The following is a 21310-nucleotide window of genomic DNA, read 5'->3' as shown; positions in this document are numbered from 1 at the left end:
ATGCTACCATACATATTTTAGCTGATCTATTGGGGAGCAAGGATGCTACTTCAGGACTGACCTTTTCAGTTTCCTTGTCCTTGTCTTGCCTTGAGTGAGTGAACAACAAAACTGCAACAAAAATGCCTTGCACTGTTTCAGACTGATGAGGCAATGCCAACATGGAGGAGGAGGAGGAGGAGGAGGAGATGGGAGGTGTTTAGATGTAAGTTCATTGAGAGAGAGAGAGAGAGAGAGAGAGAGAGAGAGAGAGAGAGAGAGAGAGAGAGAGCATCTGTTTTGTACAAGCTTTATAGTCGCCTCAGATGCTTGCCATTGTTTCAAAACAACAATACCAACTTACTGTACGTGCCGGGGAGTGTTGCCTACTTAAGAAATCTACGCAAGAGAGGAAAGAATGTGTTACATAAGGAACATTTAAAACCGTCTTCTTTTTATAGCCTTCCGGGACCTTGATCTATTTCCTCTTTCATACAGTACGACTACCTCTGCTCCTTTCTGCTCCCAGAGTTTACACGTGGGCAGAGCACAAAAGCCGGGTATGCAGGGTTAGAGTCGTCAGCTGATCCGGTGACAGAAATGGAACAAGGGTGAGAGGGTCTCAGGTGGGGCCCCCGTTTCAAGCACCACTCAGTGATACACGCTTGCGGGGCCATTTCTATTCTCTCAGAGTCACATTAACACTGAGGTTTCTGCATTGTGGTCGAGGATGAGGGGAGGGGTGAGGAGCAGAGGGAAGCAAGGGGGTCGTCATGGGAGATTGCGTCCTGTGTGACAGCCAGCCTGCTGTGTGCGTACTTCCTGACAGCGAGCAAAGTAAAGAGACAGGACACCTGAACCCTTTCAACCTTCGCTGTAGCAAAACAGGACCCAGGCTCCTCTTAAGGGACAGTGCTGGCGTGAGGGAGTAAGTCTTGCCTTTGCATTTGTTTCAACGAAAGACATTTGGATCATTAAAAGGTCAACGGTCTTGTTCTGATATGCAGTCCAAAAGTTTTACCTCAAGAGAAACTTCTGAAAGGCCGTATTGCAATGGGCCATTCTTCTCTCAGTGGTGAATTGGACTTACTGTACATGACCTCGTGATTTTTTAAGAGCTATGCAGTCCTTTCAGATGAAAAGAGCTCATTTACTGGCACAGCTGAAATTCTATCTGTGAAAATGCAACACCGAGGATGTATAGGTGTTCTGCATTGATATCTCTAAAGTGGGCAGCATAGTTCAAAAAGGCCTTTTCACACAGGAAGCGACTGACGTGCCTAGTAATTTATTTTCAACAAGAGGTGGGTATTCGGGTAAGGGGGGTGCGTGCGATCCTACAGGCGTAGCAACAAGTGGGCGTGATTCCATGAAAATATCACGTTCAAGTTGAATTGTGTTCCACTTTTTTCTCTGCGATGTGCTAAAATGCATCTTTTCACACGAGGATCTTGTAAAAAGGACAAAATAAGTCAAATTCTTTCAGCTTGCTGAAACCGAAGAAGTTCTCTTTTGGAAATAAAACAAAATAACACCCACCTTCTGACCAATCACACCTAATTAAATAAAAAACGTGTTTATTTTCATTTCAAATATGAGACCCCTTGGAGCCTGCACTCTAAGCCCCCTCCTTTTACACAAAATCTCTTCGGCAAACATATCTAGAAGCTGACAATGCGTCGCAATGCAATGCGGTGTGCCTCGTGAGCTTGTAGATCTAGGGTTTATTTGGTTAAAAGGGAAGTCCATAGTGGCTACATCTGGTAAGAAAGCATTGCCAATTAGTTTGCTATTCACCAATTAACACTTTGAGTGCCAGGGCGTCATATGACGTCAGACACGCACTTGGCAATGATGCCAGAAAATAATATTGGCGTCATATGACGCCAGATGCTTTTTTTTCATATTACAGTAGTACAGTGTTGGATCTATGCGGTAACCAAGATACAGCCCTTTTGGACGATGGGACGGTCGTCATGCATGACAATTCAGTGGCGTCAGTTCAGAACAAGCTAAGGTATGGCAACATGACTGGTGTCTGGTGAAGACACCAGTCATGTTGCCATACCTTAGCAACAGGCACGATGAAAAGTACATTTTTATTATTTCCCCCTGTCAAGGTATGGCAGCTGCATACCCCTGCCATACCCAATTGACGCCCCTGCATGACATCACACGCTTATGTGACCAAATTCAAGCATGCTGATTGGCCGGTTCCCCCCAGAAACAAGGGTCTCAAAGAATTCAGTGACTTTTACCGTCCGGACACACAGCAATCAGAGGGAGAGAGAGATATATTGAGAGAATGAGCTAGAATTAGTTATAAAATCATTAGATGTAGTATTATTTAGAGAGATAGAGATAGAGAGAGAGATCGGAAGGTAGATGTTTTACCTAGGAGGAGTGGGGGAAGGGAAGGGCTAGTTTCTTTGTAGGTTGGGGCCGTCCATTTTGTAAAAAAAGAAAAAGAAAACGCCGTCCCAGTTACCGGACCGTTGCTCCGCTGATCAGAGAGCAAGTCAATGGCCGCACATGGAGACCAAGCAGGCAGCCGAACCATGCCCCGTGGCCGTGGACACCAAGCCCGCAGCTGCCCAGCGCCGCCACCGACCATAATCAAAACCCGAAGCACCAGTTGGACTTTCGTTTGTTGCTGCGCGGCTGCGTTTGGGACTTGACTGAGGCGACGCGTGAGGATGAACGGTGATGCCGTTGAACGCTGATGCCGGCGATTTGAAGAGAATTCTGTGTTTTTGCTGCTGTGTCGGGGGAGCCAAGGAACGTCGCCAGCCATCCACAGTGGACGGAGGAGCTACGGCGGTGATCCGGACCGGAGGCAGGCTGTTTGGAGCAGTGTATCATCTTACGGCGCCCACCGGCTGCACCGATAGGTATGGCCCCGGAGAGCGGAGTTGCAGCGGGCGCTAATACACCCAAATGAGGCCGTGCGTGGACTTAGCCAAGGAGGACGACCCGGTCGCTGCGGTGCTCTGTCTCCCCCTGCCCTGAAGGAAGCACTGCTGAGGTGTGCTGCGATCAGCGAACCGGGTAAGCATTATAAAGCTATGCTTTTTACGTTTCAATATGTTCTATACGTCTGTCTGTCTTTCAATGTTATATGAGATCAGTGCTGTGTTCTGGGGACTCACCGGGGACTACCCTCCACACCTCGCCCGACTTGGGACACCCTCGCAGGCACGGCGCCGCCAGGCGCCGGCCTCTATACCTCCGTGATGGAGGAACAATAAAATATGAACGGCGTCTGCCCTCGTGAACCTTTCAAAGTAGCGTATTTGATAGGGATTATGTACTATAGCGTCTGCCCTGGCCAAACGAATAGTAGCTGATCGTATGCCCTCAAAAAAAGTCTAGAACACACCACTGTATGATATGCATAAAGTGTGTTCCTGTGGAAATGAGCCATGAATCTGTAGGTCTACTCTAATGCAAGCTTGTAATACATTCTTCAATCAATCAATAACCGATGTCAATAAGCCTGACCTGCTATTGTTTTTTTTCCACGTAGGGTGCATTTGGTAATATACAATTCAATTCAAAGGAGCGTTATTGGCATGAGAAAACATACGTTTACATTGCCAAAGCAAGTATCACACATACAATAAAAAAAACAGTTGAAAATATACAGTTGGAGGGGGTACAGCATTGTTCAAACAGAGCTATGTCGCATTGTCATTTTATATATATACAGGGTACAAATAGCAGCATTATTTTCCTCATAGTACATAAAGGTATCAGCTCTGTTTCATACTGTATGTGCAGTAGGTCTAGATGTCAATCCATGGTTTGTAGTAGGTGTATGAAGTTCCTCCAACTTCTTCCAGTAAGAATACATTTCTTTATAGTTTAGTTTTTTATTGTGTGTGTATACCTAGATAGATAGTTTAGTAATACAATCAGTGTGTGTGTGTGTGTGTGTGTGTGTGTGTGTGTGTGTGTGTGTGTGTGTGTGTGTGTGTGTGTGTGTGTGTGTGTGTGTGTGTGTGTGTGTGTGACATAATAATCTATCAAATCGATCTCAAATCTGTATCAAATTTGTATCAAAGCAGAGCCTATAGAATTCAGTGGCCACGTATATATACATATACATTTGAAATTATTTAGACTAGTGAAAACAGCCGATCTACAAGCACACAACGCCTCGCTTGTAGATCTGCTGTTTTCACTACTTTTGTGCGACAGCCTTTGCTAAAGAACATACAAATTATACAGAAGCACGTTCATTTAGTATTTTGTATTTATTTCTATCATATACAGGGCCCGTGGAGTCTGACTGGATGGAGGAAGGATGGGAGCCCGATCTGCAACCAGACCAATGACAACGCAGAGGACAGTATGATGGCGGAGATAGCGAGAGCGGAGGAGTCAGGCATAGGTCATACACACTGTAGGTTCGCTGCCTGGACCAATGTCACTCTAGGGGAGCTGAAGAACTTTCTGGGACTTCTCTTCCTCACAGCTATCGTTCACAAGCCGGAGATTGCCATGCAGTGGTCAAAAAAACATTGCCATGCCGTACTTTCCCAGAACAATGGCAAGGAACAGGTACCAGGCCATTTTGAGGCACCTGAGGTACACACACACGCACGCGCACACACACACACACACACACACACACACACACACACACACACACACACACACACACACACACACACACACACACACGGTGAACAGTACCATCTTTGACCTTGATTTGTGGTGCCTTTGACTCCTGAATGTTGGCTTGTTGAATGCCTTTTTTTGACTTTTATATTATTTTATTTATTCTTTACTTGCTGCACATTTATTTTATTTTACTTTTATCCAGTTATATTTTATTTTTGTGAAGTCATATTTGTGATTTTTTTTTTGGAAATATTTGTAAATATTGTTGAACATAAATATGTTCATGCTGGATGTGTGAGGTACTCACCAGGGTTAGGGTTCGATGTTGCCATAAAATAAAAGGTTGACATCGCTTTTCTGACTTTTTGTCTTCCTGACCTTCTAGACCAGGTAAAAACACAGTGAATTCACAGTGCATAGTTCTATCAAAATGTAAGGCAATTTCCACCTTCTGAGTCATTTCATACTTTTTCACTTTGCCCCCTTGAAACTAGACGATGGTACAATATTTTTTTCACTTTTTTTGCAGAAAATAAAGTAGGCATGCTATTCTTTCTGTCAAGGGTACTTGTGTTCCGTTACCATTTACCAATTTGTCGCTATGGCTTCCTAAAGTTTTTTTTCTTTGAACTCAAATATCTCAGAATCTAGATTTCTGAGGTTATTGACTGGTTTGCGCAGTGCGCACTCTCGAGCACCTATCTCCAAAACCGCTCACCGAAATCACTCCAAAATTTTTTTGGTAAAAAAAAAAATCCTCTTTTACCAAACCTCCCATTTTTGTTCCGATGTGAATATCGGATCATTTTCAATATATTCCCTGGAATCGGGGCAGAATGAATGGGACCTAATGGTGGCACTGGTAAGGGACGGGGGCCAGGGGGGGCTGGCATTCAAAGTGTTAAGGCTAAAGGCTTACTTTGGCAGATGGGCTTGGTATAATCAGAGAGTAATAAATTATTGCCTGTACTCAAAATCTCTTATTCAGAATCAAACTATTGGATAATTAGAGAAAACATTTAAGAAAGCTACTTCTAAAGAAAAACATTGTAGATTACAGTGGGAGTCTGAAACTTTTACCAGACATGAAGCACTCCACATTTGGAGTGCTTTTTGAGGTTGGAAAAAAGAGTGAGACCTGTGATATTTCAGTGGTCATACAGTATATCGTCGTTGTCGGGTGGAAACCTTGTATCTCCAAGTTTTCAAAATTTTCTTTCGCAAAGTAAAGCCCTGCTTCATCATACAAGGCCGTCGCACAAAAGTAGTGAAAACAGTAGATCTACAAAAGCACACAACGTCTCGCGGGGCGAGGCGTTGTGTGCTTGTAGATCGGCACACAATCTATGATTATGATTTTGGACATACAAGGTTTTCACCCGACAACGACGATATATACCAACAGTTCACCAGGACATTTCAGCAGTGTTGTCTTCGTGGGCACGGTAGCAACAGGGTCCTGCTGTTCATTCTTCAAAGCCCCTTCTTGAATGTGTATGTACAAGCAGAAAGGTCATCAGGTTATGACCTGCCATTGGAGTCATGCGGTCGATTCTGGCATCATGTAAAATCTCACACGACGCCCTTTGAGTCAAAAGTACAGCGGCGGAATCCCATACCCCCATCTCTGCTGCTCTTACGTTCTCCTGCCTCTCTGCTCTTGCATGTTTCATGTTGAGGGTCACAGATGGCCTATCTTTGCTGTTTCTTGTGTGATCTCAAGTCTCCTGTGCTTTTTTATAAAGGTCCTCTCTGGATTTCTACCTCCCTCTGGCCTCAGGGCTTGTGTTCTCTAGTGGATTTGAGCGAGCATCGGTGCTCCATTCCCTCTCTCTCTTACACAAGCACAGATACGCGCACACACACACACACACACACACACGCGCACACACTCCCTCTGCTCACACTACAGGGTGACATTTATTAATTAAATACGGTATACTGCCGCAGGATGCACTTCCCTTTCCACTATCTCCAGACACTAATAATTACATTGACATTTAGCTTCATGATAAGCCGACCCTATAGCCTTTATGAAATGTTCTGTGGACCTGGACACTGAGCAAAATATAGACTGATTCAATGCCATACATTGAGCCTCCTGTCAGCCATCTCACTCTTGTGTTAAAGACAAGAGGAGCCATTTGTGTATTCACCCAGTCAATGATGAATCTATAGTTGCCTAATCCGCAATCCGCAATTGAGATCCTCGCCAGGCCCGGTTGTAGGCCTGTGCATGTGTGGCGGCCTGTATGAGCATTTGGCTCTTTGGTGTCTGACAGATACATATTGATCACATGACTGCAGAGATATTGTGTTCTGATTTGTATGAGTTTTGAACTGAATATGTGGCATAACGTATGGATCTCATATGGATATGAAAACTAAAGGTGGAAATGTTCAAATTTACCCAAAGAGTAACACATTAGTGAACAGTGATTTCAAAGTGTCCCGGATGAATGCATATCATTAACGATGACGTGTTATAAGATTGCCCTATGGCGATTTCAACCAGCAAGGGCGATCTCTATTCGCGTCCCCGTCCCCGCACATAGGGGACGCAGGTTAACAGATTAACATTAATTTTCACCAGCGTTGACAGATTAGCCACTCACCAGGTTAGCTTTCACCAGCGTTGGCAGGTTAGCATTTCAGCCGCAGGGGAACGCAGCGTCGGCAGGTTAGCATTTCACCAGCGTTAGTTTTACTGAGGTTAGGGTTAAGGTTTGGTTTAGGTGCTACCTGGCGGCGCTCTGTCTAGGGCTGTCACAATTATTACATAATCGTCTAATCGTGATTATTTGACATTATCGCAATTATTTTGTCATAATCGTCATAATCGTGAATGTTGAAAAATTTCCAAAATAGTGGAAATAGCAGATCTACAAGCTCACAACGCGTCGCATCGCGACGCGTTGTGAGCTTGTAGATCGGCTGTTTCCACTATCAAAGTTATTTTTTAAGTAGTAAGTTGTCAAATATGTCAGTAATTTCTTTGTATATTTAGGTTATGTGTCATATCTACCATGTACAACTTCAAAGCCTAAAAGCCAAACAGAAATGTAATTATCAACGACAAAAACACAATTACATCGTTAATCGCCAATTATTTGAGTGACAATTAATCGTCATGTAAAATGTCATATCGTGACAGCCCTAGCTCTGTCCTCCTGTCCTGTGGGGAGGGGACAGGGAGTCGGGGACGCGATTCTCGGGGTGGAGACGTGACTTGCATCCCCATGGTAGAATCGCTTCCCCGTCTCCAGGTGCTACCTGGCAGCACTCCGTCCCCACTGTTCGGACGTGTCTCCGGGACTGGGACGTCAAAAATAGATCGCCCTCCCTCATTTCAACACAAAAAATAACCGGGAAATAACGCCATCTAGTGGCATGGTTCAAGAGTTATAGGGAAAAACATGACGTGGCCTGTTATTGTGCGACCATGAGGCCAGTTCTTCCTTGGCCTACTGGGAATGGGTGTGCAAAGTTTCTTGCCAATTCACCCTTTGTCAAGTCCCGCCCATTGTCCTGCCCCTCTCCACACCCATTGGTTGCTGTGTCTTGGTGGGACATTCAGTGGGACATTCCATCCACTGCCATGTTAATTCAGTTGCTTCATATTGTTATTCTGTGTGCTCAATTCTAATTTCAAACTTTGTTTCAGTCAATTGGAGCTGCTCAGTTGCAGCATAGTGAATCAGCATATTTTTAAATGTTTTTATTTCTCCAAAAATTATGTTTTAGCTAATTCACCATAAAAAAGGCGGAACCAGGGCGGGACAAGGCAGATAGAGCCTGCTGGTTGGTCAGTCAGGGACCAACCAGGAGGCTAACAAAAGGTGAATTGGTCCATGGGTGCCAGAGTAGCTGTTCACTGGCCGACAGACGGATGGATGGCTTTGTTGACAAAATGTCCCTTTAGTAAAAGCTCAAGGATTAGTAATATTTGTAAAATCTAAATATTCAGCCGACAATTAAAAAATGTTGGTTTGCCAGCCACCTTAATCCAGATGTTGCTTACCTGGGCTGTGAGCAACCGTATGGCAGCAGCTATTTCTATAAATGAAATCATCACCATTCAATTTACATTATGTTTTGATTTGATTTGTGGAATGGAATAACTTGGAAAATCATGGTGAATGGTCTCTGGAACCATTTAATATAACTTTGATCTGCATACCTTACAGTATATCATGTTGCAACAGTACTGAATGTAGCTCTGAGGTAGAAGAACAATTAGGACAAAAGCTTGAGTGTGTGTTTCCCTATAAGATCAAACCTCAGTGCATCTATCTTAGATTAAATTCGAGTTCTCAATTTGGATTTCCTAGTTTGTGTCAGTTTACCTCATTATTGTACATTTTAAGATTATAATGAGGTTTGTTAGTTTTAGATTCAAGTATGATATGATAAGGCTCACAATTTATTGTACACTTTAAATGATTCTCTACCATCACTTTGCAGCAATTACTCTTTATAAGCTAGCTTCACTTACTTGTGCTTTACGTGACAGAACAGAAAGTACTAAGGCCTTATCCAGTTTTAATGAGGAATTGTAATTTGCATTAATCTTGGCACGTCACATTGCTAAATGCTATTTTCAGGAAAGCCACACAATAACCTTGCTTTCTTACAGCTTGGGATTCAGTTTGTCACTGAGTAGAATAATAATTCCACAATCCACGGCAAGGCAATCACACCCCAGCTTTGGTTTGCCTGAATAATCTACCATCACAAAATTAAACTGGGGACACAGATTGGATCCTAGCCTAGTGTCAGAGTGGCACTTGCTGATATTTGGCAGGGAAGGTAAGGGTAGAAATCATCTGGGCTTCAAATTGGGCCTTTGTGCACAGGGGGATTGTATGTGCCACTGTGTATCAGTAAAGATGATCAGCATTGCACCCAGGGAAATACCCAGATGCGTTCTATTATTTTGGCCAAAGTTTCCCCCCCTCCTCTCTGTCGTGGGTGCTGAGAGATCACTGGTTACTACGTCGCTAGACTTGTTTACCAGCCTTTACTACTTCACTATCTGAACAGCATGCTGTACGTGGTACTAGACTTTGAACAAAACAGGGAATGCTCTTCTGAAAATACAAATTGGCCTGGGCCGTTGGGGACACTCAGATGAGGACAGCTCAAATGAAGACGATCTCTAACAAAGATTCAGTGCAGCTGGCAGATCTATTGCATATTCCACTATAGGCTTATACTGTACTGTGTGTGTTTTAATACTGTGTGGGAGTTTTAATAATTTTTCTTGTGTGGGTTTATGGTAATACATACCTCCTCATTTTTTATCCGAGCTGTTTCTACATATGTGTAAGGTGATATGTTTCATACTGTATCTAGAAACCTAATATTCTCTTGCCAGGTGGATATGTGCAGTGTTAGTAGATGCAGCGCCGGGAATGTCTCTGTTCTATCAAATAACATAGCCCAGTATGTACTGTAACTGTGTTATTTCATCTCTCCTCCAGTTGTAGGACAATATTTGTTGCATGCTGCTATATCAGCCATCCCATTAGTCTGACAAAATCTCATGTAAAGCTTACACATCCAAAATAGTGTTTGAATCACCACCAGGAGTATTAACATCCCTGAGGAATTGCAGTTTAGAGGCATGAGGCGTACTCTATTCATACTGCATGCTACATCAAAGTCAACAAGCTGGCTCTATAATTCGACCATGTAAATTTCCCTCGTCAATGTTTTATTAAAACCATATTACATGGCAGTAGTGATGAGGACGGGTGTAGATTGTGGGGGTGGGCTTATTGCAGTGATTTCATCATGTTATGCCTACGCTCTGAACTGGGGCATTTTAGCCTGCAATGTTCACCTTATTCCCCTTTTAGATGAGACGGCACATTATTTCCAACCAAAGCAGAGGGGCCAATTTAGAGAACAGAGATTCAGGCTATTCTCTATTATAAGATGGCTGCCAACAGGAAACTGTTGTTTTATCCCTTGGTTGTTTCGATCGAATCCTCCCACACATTGTTACCAGATTTCACATACTGGGGATGTGGTATTTCGATACTATTGTAGGTGGGGCAAAAATGAACTCCGATACTACTTGTTATGTCCAAAGGTCAAGCCCTTTAGTAAAGGGGGTCCCTCAAAAGCACACAAATCACAACTCACGGCTCAAAAATGAATGGAGCACGGACAGTCACAACGAGCGACCAGGACGTGAAAGTGAAAACCATTAAGAGTGTGGAAGGTGGATCATACCGTCATTTTATTATGTGCCCCTCTCAGGCTAATCTGCCTCTGCTATGGCTCAATATTGCTGGTTGTAAACAGACATCAGTAGCCTACTTACGTACCAGTGCATTGTATAAAATGGTAAATGGTGGGGCGCCCTCTGGCCTAAAGGTCCAAGCGCATACCACGTAGGCTCAGTGTCACCCGACAGCGTGTCGCTGGTTCGGTTCCCGATCCCGACTACTTTTGCTGCATGTCACTCCCCGTTTCTCTCCCCATTTCCTGTCGGTCTGCTGTCCTATCAGTGAAGCCCTAAAACATATCTAGAAAAAAAGAAATCACACTCGTGTGAACTGAGCGGTGGAGGCTGTGTGTGTGTGTGTGTGTGTGTGTGTGTGTGTGTGTGTGTGTGTGTGTGTGTGTGTGTGTGTGTGTGTGTGTGTGTGTGTGTGTGTGTGTGTGTGTGTGTGTGTGTGTGTGTGTGTGCGCGAGCGCACGCGCGTGTGTGTGATTGTGCTTGGCCTGAACAACAGCGCCCCTCCCTTAACATGTGTGGTCAGAAAAGGTACTGCAGGCTACATACAGACAGACAGACAGACACGGACGGGCGCATACCCACACACACGGCCACGTATAGGAGACGGTGTGACCACCGCTCAAAAAAGATCAATGGTGCATTTATAATACTGTATGAACTTGGTCGTTAACGCCTTCAAAATCAACTACGATATTTAATCTAAAGATCAATATGCTAAACCTAGTCCGGTTGACATCAGTGCTTCTTTGTACCTAGTGTTTTTGAATAGTTCAGAGATTAAATGCATTCCATTCCATGCATATGATAATGTCAGTTTCACGACTGCAAAATCTAAGGACAGTAAAATAGTTATAGCCTGATTTCAGACTCAGCTGAAGCTTGAGTCTGACATTGTGCCCTGTTTGAGCGATTTCTGGAGGGGAGGGACTTTGACGGCACGGATTGGTTATTTGTTAAACCCACCCCCACCCCCTGCGCTAATAGAGGGTATGCGCGTGACATCGTCATCATAACCGGAAGTTATGCGGGAACGCCTACTGAATGGCAAAAAAAAAAAAATCTGGCCTTGATAGCCCATACATCCAAACAGAAAAGTCCTATCTGATTGCATTAAACAACATTAAACGACATTGAACTCACTTTGCCACTAACTTTTCCACTCGATATGCCATTCACTTCATGCATGCGCATACCCTCTATTGGAGGAGCCGTCATTTCGGCTCCAGAAATCACTTATTATGAACACAATTCCACAACCAGAGAAACAGTCCACTCTGAGAGTGGACGGGTCTATGGGCTGGAACCAGGCTAAAATAGTTATGTACATTGTTAATAATAAATAGCCTAATTGTGTAATCAGTTACTTTACTTACAATAAAATACGTTTTCTGTGGGTTAAAGGAGAATTCTGGACAAGCCATTTTCATGCCCAAGCTCGGAGCTGCGGTAGTTGTCATTTTTCACCTGTACCACTCGTTCTTGGATATAATAACATCAGATTAAGGTAAGAAAGCAGCTAATCCGTAATTCTCCTTTAATAATGAATAAATATTTAATCGGTTACTTCACCCCAAGTTGGGTCCACAAAGGTACTCTTCTTATTCTTTGGTGTATCGTCATCAACTGTCCAACTCAGTGTTGTGCAGCCATGCCCTCGTCTCTCTAGGAAGAGACCCTCCTCTCAGTCCTCTGAAGGTGGTCTATACCACTGTTTCACAAACACAAATTTGTCTGCGTCGCAGACAAATTGTAAGGGTCCTTTTGTTTTTTGTTTACTACATTTTGTTTTTCTTAATCATTATTATACCAAATATGTTCAATAAACACTCCCCAAAAAAGCAATTTTATTCATGAATTAAAAATGAAATTCAATTATTTTTCAAAGAAATTCAATTTATTAGAACCTGTTTGAAGTAGTGAAAATAGCCGATCTACAAGCTCACAACGTGGCACGAAGCGACACATTGTGAGCTTGTAGATCTGCTGTTTTCACTAGTTTGGTTCCCGGGCGAATATCTAATTTGTCTTTTGGGTCACAGGCTAAAAAGTTTGGGAACAACTGGTCTATACAGGGGACAGGTGTTGATTATGTGGTCGACACGGTCTGCTCAAGCTCTCCGCACTCGCATGCTGCGCTGTCTACCAGTCCACACTTCTTCATAGGCCATTCCAGTACAACCCTAGCATGTAGGCCAGTGTGATAATGAAAATAATGGAAGGGGTCCTTGAGCAAAAAGGTTCGGGGAGCCCTTGCGGGAGTTGATAATCTTGATCATTCTTGTGTGTGTGTGTGTGTGTGTGTGTGTGTGTGTGTGTGTGTGTGTGTGTGTGTGTGTGTGTGTGTGTGTGTGTGTGTGTGTGCGTGCGTGCGTGCGTGCGTGCGTGCGTGCGTGCGTGCGTGCGTGCGTGCGTGCGTGCGTGTGTGTTTTGCGTGTGTATATTTTGAAATACATTCTTTGACAGACAGGAATACATTGTAAGTATGTATGTATGTATGTATGTAAGTATGTATATATGTATGTATGTATGTATGTATGTATGTATGTATGTGTGTGTGCATGTATGTATGTATGTATGTATGTATGTATGTATGTATGTGTGTATGTACTGTATGTATGTATGTATGTATGTATGTGTGTGTGTATGTATGTATGTACGTGCGTGGGTGCGCGCGTGCGTACGTATGTACATGCGTATGTATGTATGTATGTATGTATGTATGTAGGTATATATGTAGACTACATTTTTATTTAGGGACGACTTTTGCTTTTGAAGAATTATATGAAAAATCATGAGTTAATTGACATTTATACCATTTATGGTATATGCGATACAGAAATCAAAGGATGACGTTAAAGGAAGATGGGGTAGGATTAAATAAGTTTTATACTTCTTCCTACTCCCTTTTGAACATGGAAAATCATTTGTTGTTGCCAGTGAGGCTTGTTTTGACTTGCTTTGTAACTTTAATTTTAAATTAATATTTATTTTTAACTTTGTCAATTTTTTTTTAACATGTTCAAAATAAAGACTTTCATTCATTCATTGTAAAGATCTGAGAATTGGATATCTGAGAATTGATACCTTATTCATCTTAAAGGGATATTTCACTTTAAAATAAACTTTTCGTAATTTTATCGTCTAATCAGGCTTTTATGAACACCTGAAAAACTGACCAGGCTGTTCGTAAAAGCCTGATTAAATGATAAAGTGAAATATCCCTTTAAAGCAGCAGCATTCTGAATCAACTGGAGCAATTTTATATTTTTGTAAAAACAGTATTAGAATATACTAAAGATACTGTACATGCATGTTTTAGATAGTTTTTGAGTCCATAAATACACCAAGAATACTTGCTTGGGTTGTGGTTTTTAACATTACTGTTTGAAGCTGGGCGCTGACTTTTAATCCTTCTCCTTCAGAAATTATTTCAGTTTTGCCTTTGTTTAATTGACTAATTTCTAGCACATTAAATCGTTTATTTGTTCAATGCACTTACTCAGTGCTTATATTGGACCACAGTCCCCCGTGACATGCTTACGTAAATGTGTGTGTGTTGTCTGCATAATTATAGTAACATTTTCTTTCCCCCATAATCTGAGCGAATGGGAGCATGTGGATGTTGAACAGAAGAGGCCCCAAAATTGAGCCTTGGGGAACTCTGCATGTCATGTCTGTCTGCTCAGATGTGTGATTACCTATAGACACAAAGTAGTCTGGTCTTGAGCAGGTGTGCACTTCCTCTCGTTGCCTCCGTGGCTGTGGCTGCTCAGCTGTACCAAGTATACAAAAGAAATCACAGAAGAAAGTGGAAATAGTGGCACTCCAGACACAAAGTTGTCCCTGTCCTTTAAATAGGATACAAACCAGTTTACTACTGTGCCAGAAAGTCTCACCCAGTTTTCCAATCAGTCTAGCAGTGTGTCGTGGTCGACCATGTCGAATGCACCGGTGAAGATTCAGGAATTTTGCAATTGTCCAGTGGATGGATGTCATTGAAGACCTTTACAAAAGTAGTTTCAGTGCTGATTTAAGTGGACACGTTTCGAACATATCTGTGGTCTTGAAAATGCTGTATCAAAGCACAAAAGAAGTGACTCATGCTGATTTACAGTATCCACCACGTCCATGTGTGTTGTGCTTGAACTTATATATATGTGTGTCTAAAAGGTCAGTGTATCACTCCCAAAATTGCTTCCAAGTTACTCTTGCTGCACATAACTAAACAAGGTGAGCCATGTCCTCTTTCACCTCGGTACAGTGGCATTATATCTCTATTCTCGGGCAGAAACCAGCTATATCGAAAATATAAACTTTTCAGAAAGAAAGAAAAAGAACAACACAATACTGCCTCATCAAAGTTGGTACGGTGACTTTATACATCGTCAGATACTTGAATGTGAGTTAGCACACCCAGACTGTGATAGACAGACGGTCCCATCCAATCACCTGCCAAATAGCTTGAAAAAAAGGGACGGCCCTCTTCAGCGGTTGGGCCTGAGCGGTTCCAGAAAAAAAGAAAAATTGACATAGCTGGTTTCTGCCTGACAGCGACGATATTCAGCATTTCAAGCACAAGGGTTTGGTTTGATTGGGCATACACTAGTAGACAATGCCTTACTGGCTCCCATTTCAGGTGCAAACAGCAGGTAGAAGATTCATTAGTCTGTCAATTACATCCACTCTCTTTCCCCTGTTTCTATATTTTGTGTGTTATTCAGATAGGAGGACTGATGTGTTTGTTCTCAGCTGAATTAAAACATGCAGTATATCTGTATAACGAAAGCCTTCTCTATGATGAATGGTATTTGACGTCTATACACAGTGAAGTTCTGCGTTTGGCCGTAAAAGCTGATTTAATGAGAGAGTGACTGGAATAGATAAGCAGATATAGCACTGGGGCCATTAGGAGAGGGAACTGAATGGGAAATGGATGGTGTGTGCTTTACTATCAGTTACTACTGTATGTAAGGCAGTGTTTCTTTATTTTTTTTTAAGCCTGTACCCTGCAGGGCCAGCAGGCACTGTGCAATGCACGTGAGAATGCAAACGTGTGCACAAGTTTGTAGTAGTAGTTATTTTTGAGTGAGGGGTGAATCAAGATTCAAGATATTTACTGTTACTTCTTGTATACGAGTACACACAAGTAAAATCCTTTGGTTTTGGTTCCTCAACCTTGTAGCAGCCATAACAAAAATAGCAAATAAATAATAAATAATAGCAACAACAATGGTAAGAAAAATTGCCACGCATGTACAGTACAATGTGCATCGTTCCTACTTCTAAATAATATCCGCATGTATGTGCACACTGTGCAGTATACAGTATGTGTATAAATAACTATTTACATTGTTTATATACACAGTATATGTATGTGTACGTATACATTTACACATGTGTGTATGTTTGTGTACAGTATTTGTGTGCAGTCTTGATGCTATGTGCCAGTGTGCGTGGTAGGTGTGTGAGGGGGCTATGTCTGATTGTGGTGCATGTTTTTGGTGCATATTATTTATTTATGTTACAAGAATGTACAATGTACACTTTTGTTTGTGTATGCGTCAAAGTACAGTAGGCTAGTGTACGTGTGCTTTTGCAGACTAGGTTTCATACCATTGTACAGTGATTCAGTGAACAGACCTTTGTAAAGAAAGACCTGTCCATGTTACAGTCTGAGAGTGTGATTGTCACACCTAGCTCTAGTTTTTATTGCAGAGATTGTTTGAAGTCCCTTTGAGTGTCTGTGAGTGAATCACAGAAATGTCAACTGAATTATCTGAAATATATACCTTTCTTCTTTGGCATTTCATACATTGCTGTGTCCTCTGTTTTCAAACGCCAGCAACCTGGTCCTCCAAATGGATTAAAGGTAGGGATGCACAATATAAGGGCTGATAAAGATAATCTCGAAATCTTGCACCAATATTATGACACATTAATTAAGTGCTCGTTGAATGTGTTGTTAACATTTCAAGGCATTGACTCTGCTAATTTTTTTTAACTAATTAGTGCTCATCTCCTTCAGTAGTGAAAGCAGACACTTGGAAATGGAGTGTAGTGTTCAGTAGGCGTAATAAATCAGGCAATGTTCTTGTGTTAAACTTTGTGTAATTATTCCCAGCGATATCCTTTTGTGCTTGACACAATTCTGTTTTTAACCTTTCGTGAATCTTTCTCTCTTTTAAACTCTGTAGCAGTCTGTGATTCCTTGTGAAGGAAAAGTGCACTAAAAATAAATTGCATTATTTTAATTATCATTATGATTGACTAATATTATTATTATTGTCATTATTGTTAATTATGCACAGTTTTTTCTGCATGATCACAGTTACTGGTGTAAAGGTAAACCCTACTGGAAACCTGTATTGATTGATTGATCTGGTTTAGGATATCAGCCAAAATGTCAATATCGTGCATCCCTAAAGGAAAGAAATTAATGGACAAAATGTATAAATTATTTATATACTCAAAATAAATCTATAAATAAAATGGCATCTAAAAAGCACATACGCACGCACGCACGCACGCACGCACGCACGCAATTCAAGTCTTGTCTGTGAATTCCTTTTTTGTTTACAACCCCTATCTATTCTGGTATATTGTCTACCCCCCCACCAGGCTTTGCTGGCAGGAGAACACCAGATGGACTTCTCCAGGTTCCAGCACACGCTCTGGAACGTTCTCAGGACCGGAGACAGTGTCAAGGTGAGCCTCATAATCCTTCATTTCCTCTCCTGGTTTTCCCGAGGACTACCCAGTCCAATTCTCTGCCAACTACTTTCCTCTCACACCTCACCACCTTTACAGCTCTCCATTTTATTATTTCAGCATTTATGTATCCTTTTAATGAATATCATATACTTAAAATAGGCTCTAAAAATGCTTTCCCGTGTCCCTGTGATGTTACTATAATCCATATCCCTCACCTGAGTCCAAGGGCTTCACTTATGCCATTTTCTTAAACACTGAAGATCATCACCATTATTAGTGTGGTTGCCCGAAGGGCGACACTCTATCGTTCTCGGTCCAAGTTTACGGAGTAACATTTAGCAATGTTACTATACGTCACCTATATGCTAGGGATGGGACGATATGAACATTTCATATCACGATTATTAAAATTGCGATTGACAATATTATCGCTTTAATCAAAATCTGTTATCTTGGGGCGGAACATTCACCAAAAAATTGCAGATCTACAAGCTCACAACGCGTCGCATTGCGACGCGTTGTGAGCTTGTAGATCGGCTATTTTTTGGCAAAGACATTTGATAAAGAATGAACAAAAATACTGTATCAAGTACGTATATTACAAGTACCTTTTAGCAATTATAGAGGGTTTAAGTGATACCGGATATGCAGCTCGGCAAATAAAAGATGAATTAATCCCAGTGCATGATGGAGGACGATATCGCGATAAATTAAATCTCCACAATACGATTATCATGAGTGTTTTTTATCACGATAAACGATAATATCGCGTATCGTCCCATCCCTACTATATGCAGCTTCCTCGTTGGCTAAATGTTACTCCTCCAGAGGATTGGTCAAGCTTCACATGACATTTTGCCTATCCAAACTATAAATAGGCAACCACATTTGCAATTTCCCACAATTGTATCTTTTTGAGCGGTGGTAAACCGCTCCTAAGAGTGGCTGTGCGTGTGTCTTTAGCCACTTTTCCTCAGCGTTTTGCCATAGCAATGTGTTTTCCTCAGCGTTTTGCCATAGCAATATGTGTGTGTGTGTAGCCATAGTACATCACCAATTACATCCTATACTTATATCCTAGTCTTTTTCCTCAGCGTTTTGCCATAGCAATGTGTTTTCCTCAGCGTTTTGCCATAGCAATGTGCGTGTGTGTAGCCTGTATTACATCACCAATTACCAATTGAAGACGTTGTGCAAGCACGACCACCGCTCACTTCACATTGGGTGTGATTTTTAGTTTCCTTTTTCCTTTCACCCTGAAAGGGAAGCAACGAGGTCCATCTGGTCATTGGTGCATCTTATATAAGCAGATATGACAGGTATTGCATTTATCTCATGGGCCTGTCCACCTATTCATCACCTCACTGCACCTTCCGCACGAGAGCCAGCATTACCATAGAATCCCTGAACTGCATGGCAGCCTATTGGGTTTTGGGTTGGAGCGTGATGAATCTCTCGTTGTCATACGATGGGGCACAAAATATGGCCGTGGCACAGCTCGCTCACTGTGTACCAGATACTATCCTTTCATTTCCTCTCATCCAGATAGAAAGATGAGAGTGCGCGCGAGAGAGAGGGTACAAAAGTGTGGCCTATCTGTGGGCAGTGGTGTTTGAGTCCCTTCACTAAGCCACTGAGAGAATCGGCAACAAATAACCAGCTACGTCAGATAAGAGGCCAGTCATTTCCATAGACAAAAAAACACTGGTCTCCAGATTAGATTTCACCATCCGACTGACTTATCTCACTGCTGGTGTATGAGTAATCTCTTGCACCCCCCTTTTCATGAAAACTCATACATACAGTGTTTTTGTTTTTTCACTGCCGTGAACAATTTTAAGTCTAACCGTGTGTGATATTTTATCGAAAAGTAGAGAGCAATCTGCAGACATTCCTGTGAAAAGTAAACAATGACGATAACATTTTCACCCGGGCATCTTAAAGACGGGGTCCTTCAATGTCTTTGTATTCCGCTTAGACGTCAATGCAATGCTTACGTTTATTCTTGACTAGCTTTGGTGGCCTCTTTGACATGCAAATGTTTCCACACCCCCGTGTCTGCAAACTCAGTTCGTCTGTGTTGAATACCTGATGCCTCGTCGCTGTCACATCCTGATATACAGTATTTATACTGTTTTATAATCTAATATTTATAACACTGAATGTGGCCTCACTTCCTCTATGCTCTGCTCACCACCACCCTCCTCATTTTTTCTTAGATGCATGAATCAAAACATCCTGAATGGCTAAAGGAATGTATTATATTAATACTGTAGGCAAGAGATCTGACCTTTTCTCACACACACAAAGGGACTGTGTGGACCCCCAGCTCTAATTGTGCTGTTTGAAGCCTTGTGCGGTAGCCGTGGCAGCTAATGACACGTTTTTACTCCGCACCATGTTACAGCCCCTTGCGTAACTGTCACCGCAGCGACGAGGGCTGCAGGGGATACAACAGTGGCCATGACAGCAGGCCCCTGTTTCCAAACCAAATACTGGCGATGACTCAACATGTCTCTCCATCCATCCCAATTAGAAGCTAATTATCGTCCAGCATCCATCTCTCCAAAGTGTTGGTGATGGGAGAGTATTAAGCCAGCTGTACTGGCATGTTGCAGGACTCAAACACATGACATGACATAGAGTTCATGGAGGGTGTATACTGTATCCACTAGTGGCTGTTGCATCCCACACACCCAGACCCAACCCCTGACTCCCTTGACCCCATGCCCCAACGGTATAAACAGTATTTATAAACACATAAATAACTGATCTCAGCTGATCTCAGGTCTTTATCTGAATGTCTCACTCTGCCTCACGATACAAATAACTAATGGGTATTGGCAGTTAGTATAACAGCAAGCAAATTAATTACAAAGGTGCATTGTCACATTTAAAATAATGAAATGCTTTGCTGTCATTGCAGTGACAAGCTTCAAGTATTGTGGCAACCAAAAAGCCTGTGTGCAGATGGTAGACGGTTCATAATGTGCTAGATTTGCGACTTGCAGGCTTCCGCAAGGAAAATATGTGCCCGCATCTCTAGCTAACTGCCTCCGTATTTGGAAAAGAAGAGCTTATGTGAGGGTAATTGGCTCTGCCTTTAACCCTGTGTCATTCATCTCATTTATGAAAAAGAGTGAGATCTCTAATTGTCATCTTTATAGCCACTAAACATAAAGATAGTGCTCATAAACGGGCCCCTTACGTGAAGAGATACCTTGGAGGATGCTCATGTTGACAGCTTGGCCAAATGAGTATCTCCTGATAAAGCAGTCTTGAAGAGGTATTGTGACAGTGTGTGGATGATATTAATAGACCGACGACGTGGACAACGAGAAAGGAACATGAACTAGAAAAGTGTGCCGGTCTCTGCCAGGCCGGGTTGCCTAACCAGGGCCTGCAAACTCAAATTTGACTGATACATCTTGACCACATGGCTCCAAAGAATTTGTACCGATTTGTGTGAGGTTTGAACAAAATCTGACGGAGTCGCAGCGAAAAGTGCATTTAGAAGAAAATGCTAAATGGCAGTAAAACTAGTCTGACTAGACTGCATGTGGATTTGTATCACAATCCAAGGAATCCCAGCAAAGTGAACCTGTGTTTTGTAAATTTTCTGAGTGACGTTATCCAGGTTGTAAGTAGGGATGGGACGATATGAAAATGTCATATCACGATTATTATGACAAAAGAAATCACGATTTACGATATTATCACAACAATCAAAATCCTTATCCATTA

The 21310-nt window shown here is 42.2% G+C and overlaps 1 protein-coding gene across 1 annotated transcript in view; it reads left to right on the top strand.

Annotated features, from left to right (window-relative positions):
• LOC308298693 (glucosidase 2 subunit beta-like) overlaps positions 1-21310 on the top strand; it is a 205762-nt gene that overhangs the window by 58235 nt on the left and 126217 nt on the right. Inside the window, exon 9 of the mRNA XM_080742338.1 lies at positions 17474-17560. Coding sequence (XP_080598464.1) covers positions 17474-17560 — 87 coding nt within the window. The remainder of the gene's footprint in view (positions 1-17473; positions 17561-21310) is intronic.

This window comes from Nannobrachium achirus (genome assembly GCF_963921795.1).
Source record: "Nannobrachium achirus genome assembly, chromosome: 14".
NCBI classification, from domain to species: domain Eukaryota; kingdom Metazoa; phylum Chordata; class Actinopteri; order Myctophiformes; family Myctophidae; genus Nannobrachium; species Nannobrachium achirus.
The sequence above is the reverse complement of the archived record's forward strand: the minus strand, read 5'-3'. Positions and strand labels throughout refer to the sequence as shown.